Source organism: Onychostruthus taczanowskii, unplaced genomic scaffold (genome assembly GCF_017590055.1).
Source record: "Onychostruthus taczanowskii isolate IOZ18803 unplaced genomic scaffold, ASM1759005v1 scaffold19, whole genome shotgun sequence".
Lineage (NCBI taxonomy): Eukaryota > Metazoa > Chordata > Aves > Passeriformes > Passeridae > Onychostruthus > Onychostruthus taczanowskii.
This window is the reverse complement of record NW_024499128.1, coordinates 8,375,794-8,392,056: the sequence shown is the minus strand read 5'-3', so window position 1 is coordinate 8,392,056 and position 16,263 is coordinate 8,375,794. Positions and strand designations below refer to the sequence as shown.

Below are 16,263 nucleotides of genomic sequence, written 5' to 3'. Positions count from 1 at the left end.
CACTGTGCTGGGCTGGGAACCTGTGAGGAGCTGGAGCAGGGCATTGAAAGGATTTTTGTTCTTTCTTTTTGGTTATTTACTGATTCCCTGGGAGGATGGTGTGAGGCCAGTCTTCCTGGGAGCAGCAAGAAGATTAATTTCTGACCCTTTTCTGGTCCCAGCTTCTTGTGCCTGTTCTGCACTGGGACAATTCCCTGCATGGCTGATTCCTGTGCTCAGCCTGGGGCTCTGCTCTGGCAGGGTCTCTCTGGACCAGCCCTGCTGGGTCCCTGCCATAACAGCAGGATGCAGTGGGATGGATGTGACCTCTCAGAGGAGCAGAGAATCTCCTGGTACTGCTGCAGGATCAGCACTGTGGGCACATTTCACCCTGGCAGTGTCTCAAGGATGCTGTGCCCAGTTGTGCTTTTCTTTCTCTAGTTCAGGGCTCTCTCAGCAGAGGCATGCTGAACAAGTGCAGGGGAGTGCTGCTTTTTACAGGGATGTATATTTAGCTTTTTCCCCGCCTCGCTGCAGTCCAGTCACTGCAATAGCATGAGCTGTTCCCAGCCTGCAGCCCTGGGAAGGCTTTGCCATGGGTGACACCTCCATCCAGCGCTGCCAATGATTCCAACCAATGATTCCAAAGCTCTACAGCACTGAGAGATTTTGGTGCTTCTAATTCCAACAGCAGCACGTGCTGGACAGCTGCAGTGCCTGGGCAGCTGTTGGTTCATTTGAAGCTTCTCAATTGTATAATGCTGTTTCTGGAATCCCTCTGCTTTGGCTGCATGAAGAATTGTGAAGTTTGGGGCAAGAGGGAAGAAGTGCTGTCGTGCCAGCTTGTCCTTTTTCCTTCCTGCATACAACGTTGTGGTTGTCTCTTTGGGAAATTCATGGTGTTTGCCTGCTGGATTTGGCTTCTGTATCCTTCAAAACCCCATTGTAGCTTTCTGATTCTGCATGACACTTGGCAAAGGTCAGAGGAGTTGGAAGGGTGCTCTGGAATTGCCCAGGGAAAGTTCGTAGGTGAAATTACCCCACCAAAAAAAAAACCCAACAAACCAAAAAAAACCCCAAAACAAACAAACAAACAAAAAAATCCCCTTTCCTCTCATCTTCTCTGTCTGCCAACATCCATGCCCCAGGGATGGTGACCAGAGCCAGCTCCTGTTCCTCTGGGGAGTTTCTAGCAGTGAAATGAGTCCCAGACTCTGGGATATTCCCACACCACCGCAATGTTGGCCCAAAGAGCTTTGGGTGTGGAATTTAAACCACAAAAGCTCTCTCTGGATGGTCACAAAGGGTCATGGCCCAGCTTGGTACACCACAGCAGCAGATGGAGAGCTGTGAAACAGATTTTTGTGGGGCAGCTGCATTGCAAGCACATGGCTGAGTTTTGAGTCACCACTCAGCAGCAGGTACTCATCTTGAGTAAAAGCAACGGAAAAAGGCTTTGTTCAGTCTTTTACTTGGCTGAAAACTGATAGAAGAAAGTGAGATAATCTCTTACTGGGCTTTTGCAGAGCTGGCAGTACATCCCTGTCCCTGCCCAACACTTACCATGGTTTTCTGTTGCTTGATTTGGGAATGCAGAGCCTCATCCCGTGGAATTGAGAGCGAGCTGCAGTGCTTTGCTCTGCTCCTGTCTCTGCTTGGATAAGTGGCAGCTACATCTGCTCCTCGTGCAGAGCAGCTCAGGGTGCTGCCTGTCAGCACAGCAGATTGGGGCAGGGTGGGATGGCCTGGGCTGGGCTGGCTCTGTGGCATCTGCAGCGAGAGGAGACCTCAGGCAGGGAGGGGCACACGTCCTGAGGAGTCATCCCTGTACTCGTCCAAAAACAACAGTTATTAGCTGAAGTGCCTTTTTGTGTTGATTGAGATGTGCAGAGGGAAAAATTGCCTGGTAGATCTCTGGATTTTTTTTTTTTTTTTTGTCATTTGAAGTTTGGTACATTTGGTAGAGGAGTTACCAAGCCCATCACCTCAGTCTGGTGTGGGAAGGTCAGCATGGCCCCTCCTCTGCCATGCCTGGGCATTGTGGCACTCAGGGATGCAAACTTCTCACCACCTCCTCTGTCACCTCCTTTTGCCAGTATTTCATAGATAAATATGAAATAAATAATAAAAAATTATAAAATAAATAGATAAAAAACTTTATAGATATAAAACCTTCATTACATAATGTCCACGGGGTAAAATTGAGATTTGCTGAGGTTCCTAGTTATTAATAAGCGTTTTCAGATTTTTCATTCACAGCTTTCAGAAGTCTTGGATGTAAAGTTTCAGGTGCTGCAGTGTGGCCACTGGGAGTGGCTGCTCATCACTTCATTCCCAGGTGGTGGAGCCTCCTTGGTGCCTCAAACTGGGCACTCAGCCTCGGGAATTCTTCGAGTCACCCAAGTGCTGAGATCTGCCCAGTCCTTCAATCCTGACCAGCCACAGGATTTTCTCTTCTTGTTCATTTTCCCTTTGCTGTTAGCTTGTAAACCTGTTAATTCATATTGATTCCTTTCATTTCCAAAGGAAATTGCTGCAAGGTTGAGGTAGTACTAACAGAGGCTGTTTCCTACATGTTTTTAATTGGTGTTTAACTGTTCTGAAAAATAGTGTTGGGGTGTAGTGGACAGTGCATGTAAAGCAATCAATAAAAAAAGGAACCTGCTAGCTTTTTAACTGAGAATGTTGTGATTTTGCATACTCAGAATCAGTTTTAACTTCTTCAAATCATAATGCAAGGGCTTTATGCCTTGAGAGCCAAACCCCTGTCTTTTTGCTCTCCTCTGGCAGCTTGCTGTGGGGTGCTGCTCTTGGCAGGGGGGTGGCACATCAATCCTCAGGCTCTGCAAGCTGAGGTGATGCACAGAGAGCCTGAAGAAGCCCCCAGCTGTCTCATGCCTCCACAAAGCTCTTTAAAAGCAAGTCCTCACAGCAAGACCTTACTAGATAGGAAGAGAGTGTGAAGCTAGACAGGCTTTTTATGCTGCAGTGGCTCTCCTTGTAGTCTGAGCAAAGAATTTGGACTCTGACTTAAAATTGCATTAGAGCAGTTGTTTGACAGAAACCTGGCATAGCTGCATCCACCAAGCTGCCCGTGGAAAGCATGTTGGCTTTTGCTGGAAAACCCTCTGACAAATTCCAGAAGCTACAAATTTGGCTTCTGGAAATGGTGTTTCTGGATGACATTCATTTCTTTTGTCTTTCTTGGACCTGATGGTGCCTCACAAGGATGCAGTTATGCAGTTGATGTCTTTTGGGCCACTTTCACCTCTGGCTGGGGTTTCTTGTCTGTCATATGTCTCCAGAAAAGCCACAGCTTCTATGTGCAGCATCTGTGGGTGTGCTCTGGAGTGCATCAGCCAGCCCAGCTGAGAAAAAATCAGTCTTGGGGAAAAAAAATAAACTGGAAACTGAATTTGGCTGGCCAGCACCTCCTCCACACAGCTCACTGAAGCCATGCAGCCACAGTTTGATATTAAACTGCTTGAGCATCTTTTCCTGTGGTGCTTTTTGCTGTGAGCTTTGAGTAGGTGGGACCAAGATAAAACTGCTCCAGTGGCTTCTTCTGGAACCTTCCTTGCTGGCCCCTGGGCAGAGCCCTTGTGTTCATGTGGGTGGTCAGGAAATCAAGCAAGTGCCTGCAGTGGTGCTGGCAGTGCTTTGTCAGCCTCTGGACCTGCTGTCCCTCAGTCAAGCTGAGTCCTTTCCCATTTGGGAGATGAATTTTCCCTTATTCTGGTGAAAATGTGGATTTCCTTAGTGTTTTGGTTTTTTGGTGGGGTTTTTTGCCTCTAGGTTTTTGATGAGTACAAGGACTTTTCTATTCTAATTGCCAAAAAATGACAAGTTCCCTGTAACCAGCAGCCTGACAGACTTTAGGTGGGCTGTTAAAGCCTTTGGAGTTGATCCTGAAAGCTGTGCATCTCCACAGTTTAGGAATGATGCACTTACATTTTTTTAACAAACACAAATAATATATTTGCTGATTTGCTACATTATCCCATCACCAGAAATGCAGTAAAATACCAGGGGGCTGCTACTGCAGTCCTTTCTGGTCACAGAACTCCTTTTGGAGTCAAAGGTGGATTTGGATGAAGGCTCCTGTGTTGGGTGTGTGATGTCTGCCCTGGGTTACATACACACTTATTCATGCCTGGAAAAAGTACATTTCAACTAAAACAGATATTTCTGAAGTCCCTGAACATATACTTAAATTAAGATGAGATCAGCAGTCTACTGAAAGTGGTGGCTGTTTTCGTACAATCCCTGTGTGGTTTGAGGATCTTCTGCCCTGGAATTGCTCTCAGCTCCTGCAGATCCCAGGACACATTCCTGCTCCTGTATGAATTCATCAGAGCTGTGCTGGTGAAACTGGGGTTTAGCAAGAGCAGCTTTTTATGGCAGGATTGCATCTAGTCCAAGAGAGTGAATGTGGTGAAATCCCTGCTCAGCTTCTCTCTTTCAGGGAAGGGAGATGGTGAACTCCTCGCTGTCCTGGTTGGGTTTTTGTTTTGGTTTCTTTTGCTGAAGTTGTTCTGCTTTCTATAAATAACCACTGGAGCAGAAGCTGCAGCTGGTGGCCTTGCACTGAGTTGTCCAAGCTGTGGGCTGCTCTCTGGTGTGTTCTGGGTTTTGGGAAGTTATTGCTGAAAGAGCCTGGGTTTGTGATGGTAAGGAAAAGGGAAGAGTGTGTGAATGCCAGGAAGCTGCTGGGAAGGTGGCACAGCTGGATTCCGTGTGCTCTGGGAGCTGCCATTGCAGCCACTCCTGCTCAGGGCCAGATGTTGGGAGAGGCCAGCTAGAACATTTTGCAGCTTCTCAGGGCTCCCCTGGGGTGTGGTGCCTGCTGGCTGCCCCGGGGGTGCCCTCTTGCACAAGAGCTCTGGGGCCCCTGCAGCGATGCTCCGGGCAGGCAGGGAGATGTTTCCCCAGGGATGAGCCCTGCAGGGTGTCTGCTGCACAGTCTGCATCCTGCAGCAGGAGAGTTTTCCCACTGCTGCACATGAACCTTAATTTATGCTGTATTTAAAGCCCCGTGCTGGAAGGCTGACTCTCAGAACTCGGAGCAGCTGCAGCTCCTGCTGGATCCACTGACGTCAGCTGGAGCTGAGGGTGGTGTGAATGTTCTTCCTCCCAGTTCGATCCCCAGTCATCTTGTTGAAAAGGTCCAAGTTTGGCTTCAGTGATAACAAGCTGTCCACAGCAGCTGGCCAGGAAAAATTGCAAGAAGAATAGTAAATTCAAGTGTTTGTGTTGATTTTATGATTAAGTTTTGGTAGCTTTGCTGATTTGGGACAGCATTATAGAGCAGGCATTTGGGTGCCACCTTTTGGGTCATCAGCCTTCTGTGTTTGTGGATATCAGATCCAGAAAAGGCATCCTGCTGGACCCAGAGGAGCCCTTGGGTGCTGAATGGGGTTTGAGCAACCCCATGGCAGGGGAGTTGGAATTAGATGAGCTTTAAGGTCCCTTCCAAGCTTTCTGTGGTTGCACAAAGCACACCTGAACCCCTGGGGATGGGTTGCACCAGACCAGAGCACAGCACAGGATGGCAGCAGGAGGGAGATGGGTTCAGAGCTCACAATCAAACTTGGCAGATGGGTAACAGCTGAAGATCAGTCATGGAAGCAGGAGCAGAAGGGCAGAGGCAGACCTGGTGCATTATTTGTTTTACAGCAGGAGCTCACAGCTGGGTTTTGGGGCCAGGGAAGCAGTGGTGCTCCCTGAGCCTTGGGGAGATGGCTGGTGCCCCAACCAAGGAGCTGACACAACTGGGGGAACAATAGGTAATTATTTCCTCCTTTATTGCCAGGAAACCAGTCACAGACACAGTTCTCACTGGACAGTGTCTTGCAGATTTATTGAATGTGTTTGCTGTACCTGCAGATGAATTTTCATAAGCAGTGTTAGTATGTTTATATTCTTTGAGCATTTCTGGGATGTGGCTGCTGAAAAGATACCATTTAGTTTGCATAATCAGCAAAAAAGAAAAGGTGATTAAGCATATGAATAGTTTTCATTGGCAGAGAAGTTGATGTGTTGAAATGTGATGGTTTTACAAAACACACTCAGTGCTGGGGGATCTTTTACTGTCTTCAGTGTAGGCAGCTCCAAAATGTCTGCTGTGAAGCTGGGATAACACATGTCTTTATTTCTGAGTGTGATCTGCCTGCTTGGGCTATTTAGGGTTCTAGGGCAATTAGGAAATAAGTTCAGTTAAAAATGGTTTGAAGCAACTTCCAGCATATTCCAGATCAAAGTTACTTCATTGGTTCAAGCCCTCATGCTGAAATAAAATAGCTAAAAAAAAAAAAAAAAATGTCTTTGGGGTATTTTTTCCTTTTTGGAAATTGTGATCTTGGTGTATAGGTCATCTGTATAATTTCAGTGTTAAAAGTAAAGGACTTTTTAATCATATTTGCTGCCATGCATCATAGACTGCTTCCTTCAACTTGGCATTATGGGCTGTGAGTTTGGAAGAGCTTGGCCAGATGGGTTTTCAGCACCTTCTGCTTCTGTATTGATACCTTCAGGGCATTAATCTCTCTTTTGTATGTGGCTGGGATTTTTCATTTACTCACCCTGTTCACTGAAGAATGTGGCCTGAGGAAATTAGGCCTAAAATGGTTCATATACTGAGGGAATTTTTTACAGAGGCTGATTGGGTGGGTGGGGACAGGCTGCTCTGCTAAATCTGTGCATTGTTTTAAAATAAGTTTCCAATAAAATTGGATGTACAAGGAAATGATTTATTGTTGTCCAACTATTAACAGGAGAAACCCTTGACTCCAGACTGTACAATGCAATTTTTGGAAGACTTTTGAATCACACTTGTGCTTTCACTGAAGAATTAATTGTTTGACTTCTTTCTTAGTGTATCTTGGACCATGTTTCCTTCTCTCTGTATTTTTTTTTTCCAGATTACTGCGGGAGCAGTGGATCAGAGCCAAATATGAACGAAAAGAGTTCATCCACAGTGAGAAGCAGGAGCCTTATTCTGCAGGTAGTGAAAGACACTTTTGGCAGATAAGTTTTTTGATGTCCAGCACCTTCCATGTTCTTCCTCCCTGTTGATATGTTCTTTATTTTGATTATTGCCTCCCTGTCATTAAGCAGAAGTGAGTATGGTCTTTTGCACAAGATCCCTCCCGGCATTCCCTGTGTTTGATTGGGGATATTGGGAATTTGGATGCCTGATGGAAAAAAAGCAAAGTCTTTCTGTTGATTTCCACGGGCTGTCCACCAGGAGCGAGTCAGGCCAAGGGTTTGTTTCTGGAGCAGGAGGTGTGAGGTGGGCTGAAGTGCAGATAAAGGGTGTTTGTGTCCTCGAGGTGACCTTTGCTTGGGAGAGATGCAGCAGCAGATGTGCCTTGGAGAGCAGCAGCATTCTCAGCCTGCTTTGGTGGTGCTGGCTGTGTGCAGCACGTCCCCCTCTCTCCCAGGGACCTGTCCCTGTCCTTGCAGGATGCTGCAGGTGTCAGCAGTGGCACTGCTCTCCCTGCAGCACAGTCAGGGCTTTGCAGCTGCAAAGGTGCAGCTGCTGTGACAGAGCTCCATCCAGAGCTCCATCCAGAGCTCCTTCCAGAGCTCCTTCCAGAGCTCCTCTCAGAGCTCCTTCCAGAGCTCCATCCAGAGCTCCATCCAGAGCTCCTTCCAGAGCTCCTCTCAGAGCTCCATCCAGAGCTCCTCTCAGAGCTCCATCCAGAGCTCCATCCAGAGCTCCTCTCAGAGCTCCTTCCAGAGCTCCTTCCAGAGCTCCATCCAGAGCTCCTTCCAGAGCTCCTTCCAGCAGGTGACCGTGGCCTTTCCAGGTAGCAGAGCAGTGGGTTGGGTGATTTTCTTGCAGAAAGGTTGATCACAAATCTTGCAGGATTTGAAGAGGAGACACAGAGCTCCGCTATGTTTGCTGTGTGGCTGCACCAGCGTGAAAGTGCATTAAATTAACTGGGTATTTCTTTGCTATATGTAAGTGGCATTTAATTTATTCTGCATATTAAGTAGTTGACACCAGCTATGTGCTTGGATGACTCTGGGATAATTTTATTAGCAAAGACCATGTTACAGATTAAAGGTTAAAATATTATTTTCATGATGCTTTTCAAGACTAATAATATGCAGGTAGCTCCAGCAGTTTGCTGTTATGAAAACCACAGTTAAATTCTGATCTCATACATTCTCAATTTATGTTTTGAGCATTTCAGCTCTGCTGTATTGTGTACATGAGGCACGGAGTGTGTGGGGAGTATCCATATTCATAGAGAGTACATTAGGTGCATTTTTATTTCAGATTTTTTAAAAAGCTGTCTGCTGGAGTCGGACGTGTTCTATTAACAATAAATAGTTTGATTTCTTAGATAGTTTTTGAATGTATCTGCCAAAGTGTGTATAATACCCACCCAAGAATACTGTTTCCAATTTCTACCATGCAACTTCTGGATATAAAAGCTGGGATTCAACCAACTACTTGAGGAAAATGAATAATTTTAAGCACATGATGAGTCCTTTCGACTCTGAGAAGAGTGTGTACCTGGTTAAAGTGAAGTAGGTGCTTCAGTGCTGTGTGGGAAGAAGGGCAGTGTGTTCCGAGCTCTCTGAAAGATATTATAAGAAGAATTCAAAGGGGAGTTTATTTTAGCAGCATATTTTGTAGGTGTTCTTCAGTAACGTGGCTGCATCATATTTGACTGCATGCTGAAGTGATAGGGTTTTCTCACCTCTCTTTGAAGTTCAAAAGCCATTAAATACAGACAGGAAGAGAAGAGGGTGAGCCATTTTCAGTGAGCAGTGCTCTGGGGAGGAGGAGGGGAAGAGAAGCAGACTGGTGGGCATCGTGTAAGTGGTGTATAAGTGATTTTAGGTTGTGAAATGTCTTTGAGAATGGCACTACCTCCAAAACCCAGCACAGGAGCCACACAAATGACCTGTGCAGCTGGGATGTCATTTGTTGCTTGTTCTGGACAGTAAATTCTGAGGTGGCTCCTCCTGAGGGGCACCGGGCTGATGTTACAACAAAAGAAAGCTGGGGATGCACACCCCAAACTCCCAGTGCCAGCTTTCCCCTTCTGCTGCACCATCACAGCCCCCAGCTGTGGCTGCTTCACCCTGTGCCAAAAACTGCTCCTCCTTCCAGCCTGTCCTGCAAACCAGCTGCTGATGCAGTTTTCAGCTCTCAGGCTGGGGCTTGGATGTTTCCTGGGGTCGTGTCCTGAGAAGGGAGCCCGGGGAAAGCCCTGTGTGCTGCAGGAAGGCAGCACTCTGAATGCACACAATCATTCATCCTGTAAATGTCACCTAGTCCAGCACCAGCTCAGCACTGCCATGTCCCCAGCAGAAATGTTCCTGGGTGTGTTGGGCAGCTCTTGTCCCGTCCCAGTGCCGTGGGGCTGTTCTGTCACTGCTGCTGGCCCTGTGCCCGCTCCTGCCGGGCTCAGCACAGCTGGGGATGGCACAGCATCTGGGCTGTTCCTCTGCACTGACCTGAGCTGTCTGTGAGCAAACCCAGGTGGCAGTGACACCAGGGCGTCCTCCTGCCCACCCCACATCCAGCTGTCTCACTGGGGTGTGTTTCTATCTCTGTTCCTTCCTAATGCTGTCTCAGACCATTTTTCCTCACCCTCCTGAATTCCCTGGGGCAGTGTCAGGTTACCAGTTTCTAAGCACGAAACATTTTGTTGCTAATAGAAATGTCAGTATCCGTTTTGTCATGTTTGCTGGAAGATTTAATTCCATTTTCCAATCCCAGAGGCTATTTTGCATTCTGATGTTTGTTCAATAATTGCATGAAAAATAAGAAAATTCTATATTGGAATAGTTTTGGGTGACATCCTTTTCCAGGCAGCCTGATGGAACCCTGGTCAGAAACTCAGTGTCTTTCAGAGCACCCTCTGGGGAGAGACTGTCTGGAGCCTGTAGATGCCAAGCAGAAGCTAAACTGCCAGACCCAGGAGAAATGAGCCTCAGGACAGGAGTGTCAGATGAGCAGGGCAGCCTGGCAGGAGGATGCAGCAAACTTCAGCTGCTGGGGAGGGGGATGAATAAAAGGCAATGTGGGATGCAAAGGCAGCAGCTGCCCCAAAGATTCTTGCATGTCTCCCAAACTGCTGGGAAACACCTTCCTTGTGGGATGCAGACTGATGCCAGGTAGCAGGATCAGAACTGGGAAACAAGGACACTTCCCATGTGCAGAAATCCCCAGTGTGGGCAGTGCTGGGCATTGAAACCAGCTCTTGAGCCTGGCAGGAACCTGGCTGTGGATCCCTGGGTCCTGGTTCAGCCCCCAGGGAGATATCCCCTCTCGGGGATGTGCTGTTGTATGTGCAGTCACAGCCACTCACCCTTGGGGGAGAACACTGTGGAAACTCCTGTAAGGGGGATTTAGAGCTCCTTGCTGCCCTGGGAAGCCTTGGAGCACAGGCCCATGTGCTACTCCCAGCCTTCAGCTCCTGTGCCCCGTTGGTGTTTCAGACTGATGGTTCTGTGGTTGATGAGTTTATCAGCACCATTGACTGGAGAGTTGAGATGGTGCAGTGAGATCAGTAAAACTGTGATTAAATGTTTCAGTGATCCACTATTGATTCTTAGAGACATCCTCTGATACATTTGAGCTCTTCATTCAGCTGCAGTATGAGCTAAATAATTTGTTTGCCCTGGCCAGACTTCATGAAACAAAATATTATTTACACCCCAGCAATCCTAATTAACACCATGGCCACGTCCCTTTCTCTAGCAGTACATTTATTGTGCAACAGCACAGAATGATGCCAGTCTTGAGACTCTCACATTAACCTGTTTCAGGTTGGCTTTATCCTTTCTGGTAAATGAACTGGCAAAATTACTGTCAGTCTCCAGCTAACTGTCCCTCCTAAAGGAGTTTAATGGGGCATGGGCGCTGAATTCTCCTGGAAACAGGGGACAGTTCCTAATTGCTATCAAAGTCTGGATCTGTATCTCAAGGCAATTGCGAGGTTTGATAAATTTTAAAAATATTTTGATCAGTTTTAAAAAGCTTGGTTGTTTTCCACTGCTGTTGATAGATGGCAGTTATGGCAGTCCTTCCAGGAAAACCTGCTGGAAGTTAGTTCAGTTGGGTGCTCTTGACTTCTCTTAATCAAAGGGATTTATTTTAACCTAGGGAGATGTGGAGCAAGCACAAGGGAGTAGTATTTGCAGGGCTGGACCACTGTGATGACCAGCAAAATCTGGTCAAGGTGCAGCTGCTCTGATGCATCTCAAGCTACAGATGAGAGAATGGGAATGTGGCTGAGAAAAAATGGGAATTGTTTTCCCTTTGAACTTTGACTTCACTGCTTTCATTCATTGGTCTTGGGAAGCTGGGGCTCCTCAGCTGATAAAAATTGTCATAGGTCCCATGAAAGTGTTGGAGGAATCCAGATTTGCAGCAGGTGAAGGTTTGAACCCTGTCCTTTGGGGTGGAAGTTGGAGGGCTGGGATTATTTGGCTGGTACACCCACAGATGGGCGGGATGACCTCCTGGGCTGCAGAGTAAAATAATGTGGTGCTACTCTGAGCTTCCACTGGAGCTGCTGAGAAAGCTGGAAGATACAGGCAAAACTTTGGGCATATTAGCCAAGTCAGTGATGGTTGAGGCTTTAGGCTCTGTTGGATTGTATTCCTGTATTTGTGGTGCTGTGGGCTGGATCATATTGTCACTATTCAGGTGAGTTGTGGTTTATTCAGGTAACATTTCTCTGGAGGTGCCTATTTTCTTGTACTCTCTTCTGTCAACACCCTTAGGATGACTTGGCTTCTGTGTTGTTTCCTATTTGTCTGCAAATATGATGGCAAAATAAATTATGAGACATAAAAGAACACCCTAAAATAGTAAAATCTGTTAATATGCACTTTCCATTCCATAAGGCTCTTGCATAATTTGGGCAGCAGTTTGAATTAATTTTCCCCTGCACTCACGCAGTTGGAAGGAGTTCTGACTGCAAAGCACTGGAGAAAACAGAGGGGACACAAAAATGTCCTTTCCCAGTGTGAGGAGGAGACCCTTATTAGCTCAGTGTGACCTGCAGTGAGGTAATGCAGTTTATTTTGGGCCTCATCAGACAAAACAGTGAGCAGTGTTGCAGTTAAAATCCAATTATTTTAACTGACAGACCTGATTCTCTGCTGTCTCTTACCCCATTTCCTCCAGCTAGTGAGGAGCTGTGGGTGTCAGAGCTCTGCTCTGGGCTTTTTCACAGCCTCAGAAACAGATTACAGGGCTGAGCAGCACCCAGGGAGCAAACCAGTGCTAATGGCAGCCTCAGAGGACACAGGGTTTTCTGCACATCAAACAGCCCAAAGCACTGAGCAGAGAAATAAGGGCTCCTGGTGGCCTTTGCTGAGCCCTGGGCACTGGTGGTGCTGGTGCAGAAGGGGTGTGAAGCCACAGGAGAACCTTCCCCTCCCTTTGCTTTGCAGACAAACCTTGCAGTGAAGCCCAGGGGTGGAGGTGGCCTGGGGACAGGAGGTGTGGTGGCACTGTGGGGTGGGAGGATGGATGGATGGATGGATGGATGGATGGATGGGGACAGGCAGGGTCTTCTGATCTGTGTGCTTGCAAGAAGAGAGGGTGAGAGTGGAGAGGGGAGCAGGGCACCTCCTGTGCAGTGTGCAGGTTTTGAATGCTGCAGAGGGTTGGGGTGGAGCCGTGGTAGGATGTGTGCTGCCCCAGAGGGTGTTTTCCCCAGGTCCTGGCACATCCACAGGCTTACCTGTGCCAGGGAATCACTGCCCTGCTCGGGCTTGGTGCAGCTCCTGTGCTGCAGGGAAAGACAGTTGGACCAGGAGAGAAAAGAGTGTTGGTGAGAGGGTTTAAAGAAATAACAAAGTCCCCATTCAGGGCACTGTAGCAGTGTTAGGGTTGTGGCAACAGAGTGTTCCCAGATTTGGGCTCCCGTGAGAGGTGCAAGGAAGACAAAGGTGGGTTGTATTGTTGGGGTTTTTTGTCCTATTGCTTGTGCTGGTTGATGCTGTCTGGAAGTCTTTATGTGGAGCACTGCTCCATCCCACTGGACCTGCTCCATGGCCAGAGCATCCCCCCTGTGGGAGTGACTTGATAAGGGTGAGACAGAGCTGATGTGTGAAACCAGCTCCTTGCAAGTGGGGGGAAGTGCTGCAAGTCCTTCCTGTAGCATCCCTTAGCTGCTGACAAGATACTGGACCTGCATCTTAAATAAGAGAGTTAAATCAGTCCTCTGTTGCTGAGGTGCTGTCAGCTACATCAAGAGCTGCTTTTAGCACTGGGAAGGATTGGAGCCAGCTCGTGTGTGTGGTCAGGATGGTCGCCAGCTGCCATCTCAGCTTCTCTCATGCAGACCAGCAGGAAGATTTAGTTCACTGTTGTTTTTTCCCCTAGTGCAGCCCACATCCTTGGCTGGTGTTCCTCTTTATATTTCCACCAGCTCCAAGGCCGCTCTCCTGGCTTTTCCCAGGTGAAGGTCTGAGTGTGTTCAGGGTGATGCTGTGCTAACACAGAGCAGGGTGGGGGTGTTGTTGGGGGTGAGGTGAGAGCAGGTAAATACCAGCTCCTCACAGAAGGAGAGGCAGTGTCTCACCACAAGGGTGGTTCTGCAAAACGCAGGGATGAGGATGATTTTTTAAATTACCCCATTGCTTTATAAGCAAGAAAGAGAGAGGAGTGTTCAGCAACTGCAGGAGCCACATCTGGCTGAAATTACCCGAGATGCTGAGAAGCCAGAGGGAGAGATGGATGAGCAATGCTCACAGAAGCCCTGGTTCCTTAGGAAACAGAGCTCACAGGAGCAGTAAGAGAAACCATGAGATAAAAGCAACCACGAGGAGGGTTTTCAGCAGCATCTCACCAGGCTTGGTCCAGGCACCGTGTGCTGGAGGAGAGCGCAGTGATGCAGAGCAAGGTCACCTGCCTGGGTGCCCTGGGGTGTGCAGGAGCATCCCAGTGCCTTCCAGGGGTGGGTGGCATTGCCTGCTTTGGGGCTGGCATGTGTGTGAGGCAATCCTCCATCGTTTCCATGCCGTGCTGCGTGGCGAGGGCAGGCGCCCCTGGCCACGGTGCAGGCAGGGCTGCGCCTCCTCTGACCTGACAAGGTACAGAAATCCTTCAGCATCGTTTGGTTTTCCTTTTCCTTAAAGCTTTTCTCCCTTCCCCCAGTTCCTTATGAGCTTACAACATCTCCTTGTGCTAAAAATAGCATTTGGTGTGGGAGTGAAGCCCTGGCTCCACCCGCCCTTTGTTCAGGGGCTGCAGCACCAGCCTGGGGCAGCCCCCACCAGTGTCTGGGTGTCCCAGTGTCCAGGTGTCAGAGTGTCCCAGTGGCTGGGTGTCCCAGTGTCCAGGTGTCAGAGTGTCCCAGTGTCTGAATGTCCCAGTGTCCAGATGTCAGTGTCCCAGTGTCTGGTTGTTCCCAGTGTCTGGGTGTCCCAGTGTCCGAATGTCCCAGTGTCCAGGTGTCAGAGTGTCCCAGGGTCCCAGTGTCTGGGTGTCCCAGTGTCCAGGTGTCAGTGTCCCAGTGTCTGGGTGTCCCAGTGTCCGGGTGTCAGTGTGTTCCAGTGTCCCGGTGTCTGGGTGTCCCAGTGTCCGGGTGTCCCAATGTCCCAGTGGCTGGGTGTCCCAGTGTCCAGGTGTCAGTGTGTTCCAGTGCCCCGGTGTCTGGGTGTCCCAGTGTCCGGGTATCCCAATGTCCCAGTGGCTGGGTGGCCCAGTGGCCAGGGGTCAGGGTGTTCCAGTGCCCCGGTGTCTGGGTGTCCCAGTGTCCGGGTATCCCAATGTCCCAGTAGCTGGGTGTCCCCAGTGTCCGAGGCCAGAGCAGCTCCACCAGCTCGTGTCACCAGTTTTGCAATCTGGGTTTGTAAGCGGGCCATGAGTGCTCTGCTAAACAAAATCAGCTTCTAATCCCCACTGCCTGCTCGGAGTTTGGGGCAGCGGTGGAATGAATCTCTGCAGGGATTGTGATGTTTGTGTTCCTGTACCCAAACCTGGTTTTTGGGGCAGTGCTGGAATCTCAGCAGAGATTGTGGTGTTTGTGTTCCTGTACCCAAACCTGGTTTTTGGGGCAGTGCTGGAATCTCTGCAGAGCAGCTGTGGTGTTTGTGTTCCTGTACCCAAACCCGAGCCACTGGAGGTGTTTCTGCTGAGGGCAGTGAGGTTTGAAATGTCACTGTATAAACACCAGGTCACATTAGACTCTGAACACCACAGTAAAAGCTTTAGTGCCACATAATGCTGGGAATTTATAAATGCCCTGAAAGCCCTGGCTGCGTTAGATGTCTGTAAAGTGAATAGTATTGTGCAAATAAAGAGTTTATTTTCACCTCATTCTGCTTTTTTTGCTGGCATGTTTCCTGTAATGCCAATGACTTGCCTCCTGATTTACACCATATATAGAAATGTAGAAAAAGCCTAATTATAATTGGCTCTTCTAACATTTTGTGAGTTGAACTTCTGAAAATACTGGCTGCATCTTGATCCAAAGGTCTGAGTTTTTCAGAAGTTTCTGTGAGTGTAAATCTCTATTTAACCTCAATGCAGATGTGGCTGATGTGCAAACAGCTGTCAAAAGCTTTAGCCAGCCTTGATCTTAGTCCATAGAGAAGAATTTTCAATATAAAGAAATAAGTTAATTTATTTCTACTTAATAGCCTCAAAAAGAAGTTGCTGCTTGGCTCTGACTGCTTTTTAATGTCACTGCTATCTGATGCTAGTTATAAAATGGATTAAATTCTCTTCTGATGCTTGAAAGGCTCAAGCATTAGAGCAGGGCTTTGAGAGAAGCTCTGTAATTTTCTGCTCTGCCCCTCACTGATGGGAAGCTCTTGTTTTTGTGATGCAGGGCAGCAGCATGCATCAGGAAGATGTGGCTGTCAGAGGATCTGTGGAGCATCCCTCACTGTGGGATGCTTTTTTGTGCTGTCTTAGCCTCTCTTTCCAATCCCTGTAAGAAGATTCCTCATAGACCTAGAGATGGAAATAAAAAAGTAATAGCAGCATGTGGTTAAAAAGCAGCAAAAATCTGGTATTTTGTGGAGAATTCATGTTGGCTTTTGCAAAGCAGAGATGTGGGCATGGAGGGGGAGATGCTTTGTGGCAGGGAGTCAGGGCACCAGTTCCCTGCAGTGCGTGTTGGTGCTTGGTGTGCCCGCTGGGATTGCAGCAGTGGTGCCTTCTGTTAAATCACCATTTCCAGCAAATTCCCAGCAACTGATTCCAGTGTTTGGCTGAACCAAAGCACCAGGTTTGGCTCTCACTGGATTTCAGCCAAACCCTGTTACAAATCTCTGCTCTCAGTCCTACCTTGT

The 16,263-nt window shown here is 48.1% G+C and overlaps 1 protein-coding gene across 1 annotated transcript in view; it reads left to right on the top strand.

Moving 5' to 3' along the window:
- The window catches only part of ADAP1 (ArfGAP with dual PH domains 1), a 52,517-nt gene that overhangs the window by 13,983 nt on the left and 22,271 nt on the right, over positions 1 to 16,263 (top strand). The window contains exon 4 of the mRNA XM_041401476.1: positions 6,900 to 6,982. Within this exon, the coding sequence (XP_041257410.1) occupies positions 6,900 to 6,982 (83 nt within the window). The remainder of the gene's footprint in view (positions 1 to 6,899; positions 6,983 to 16,263) is intronic.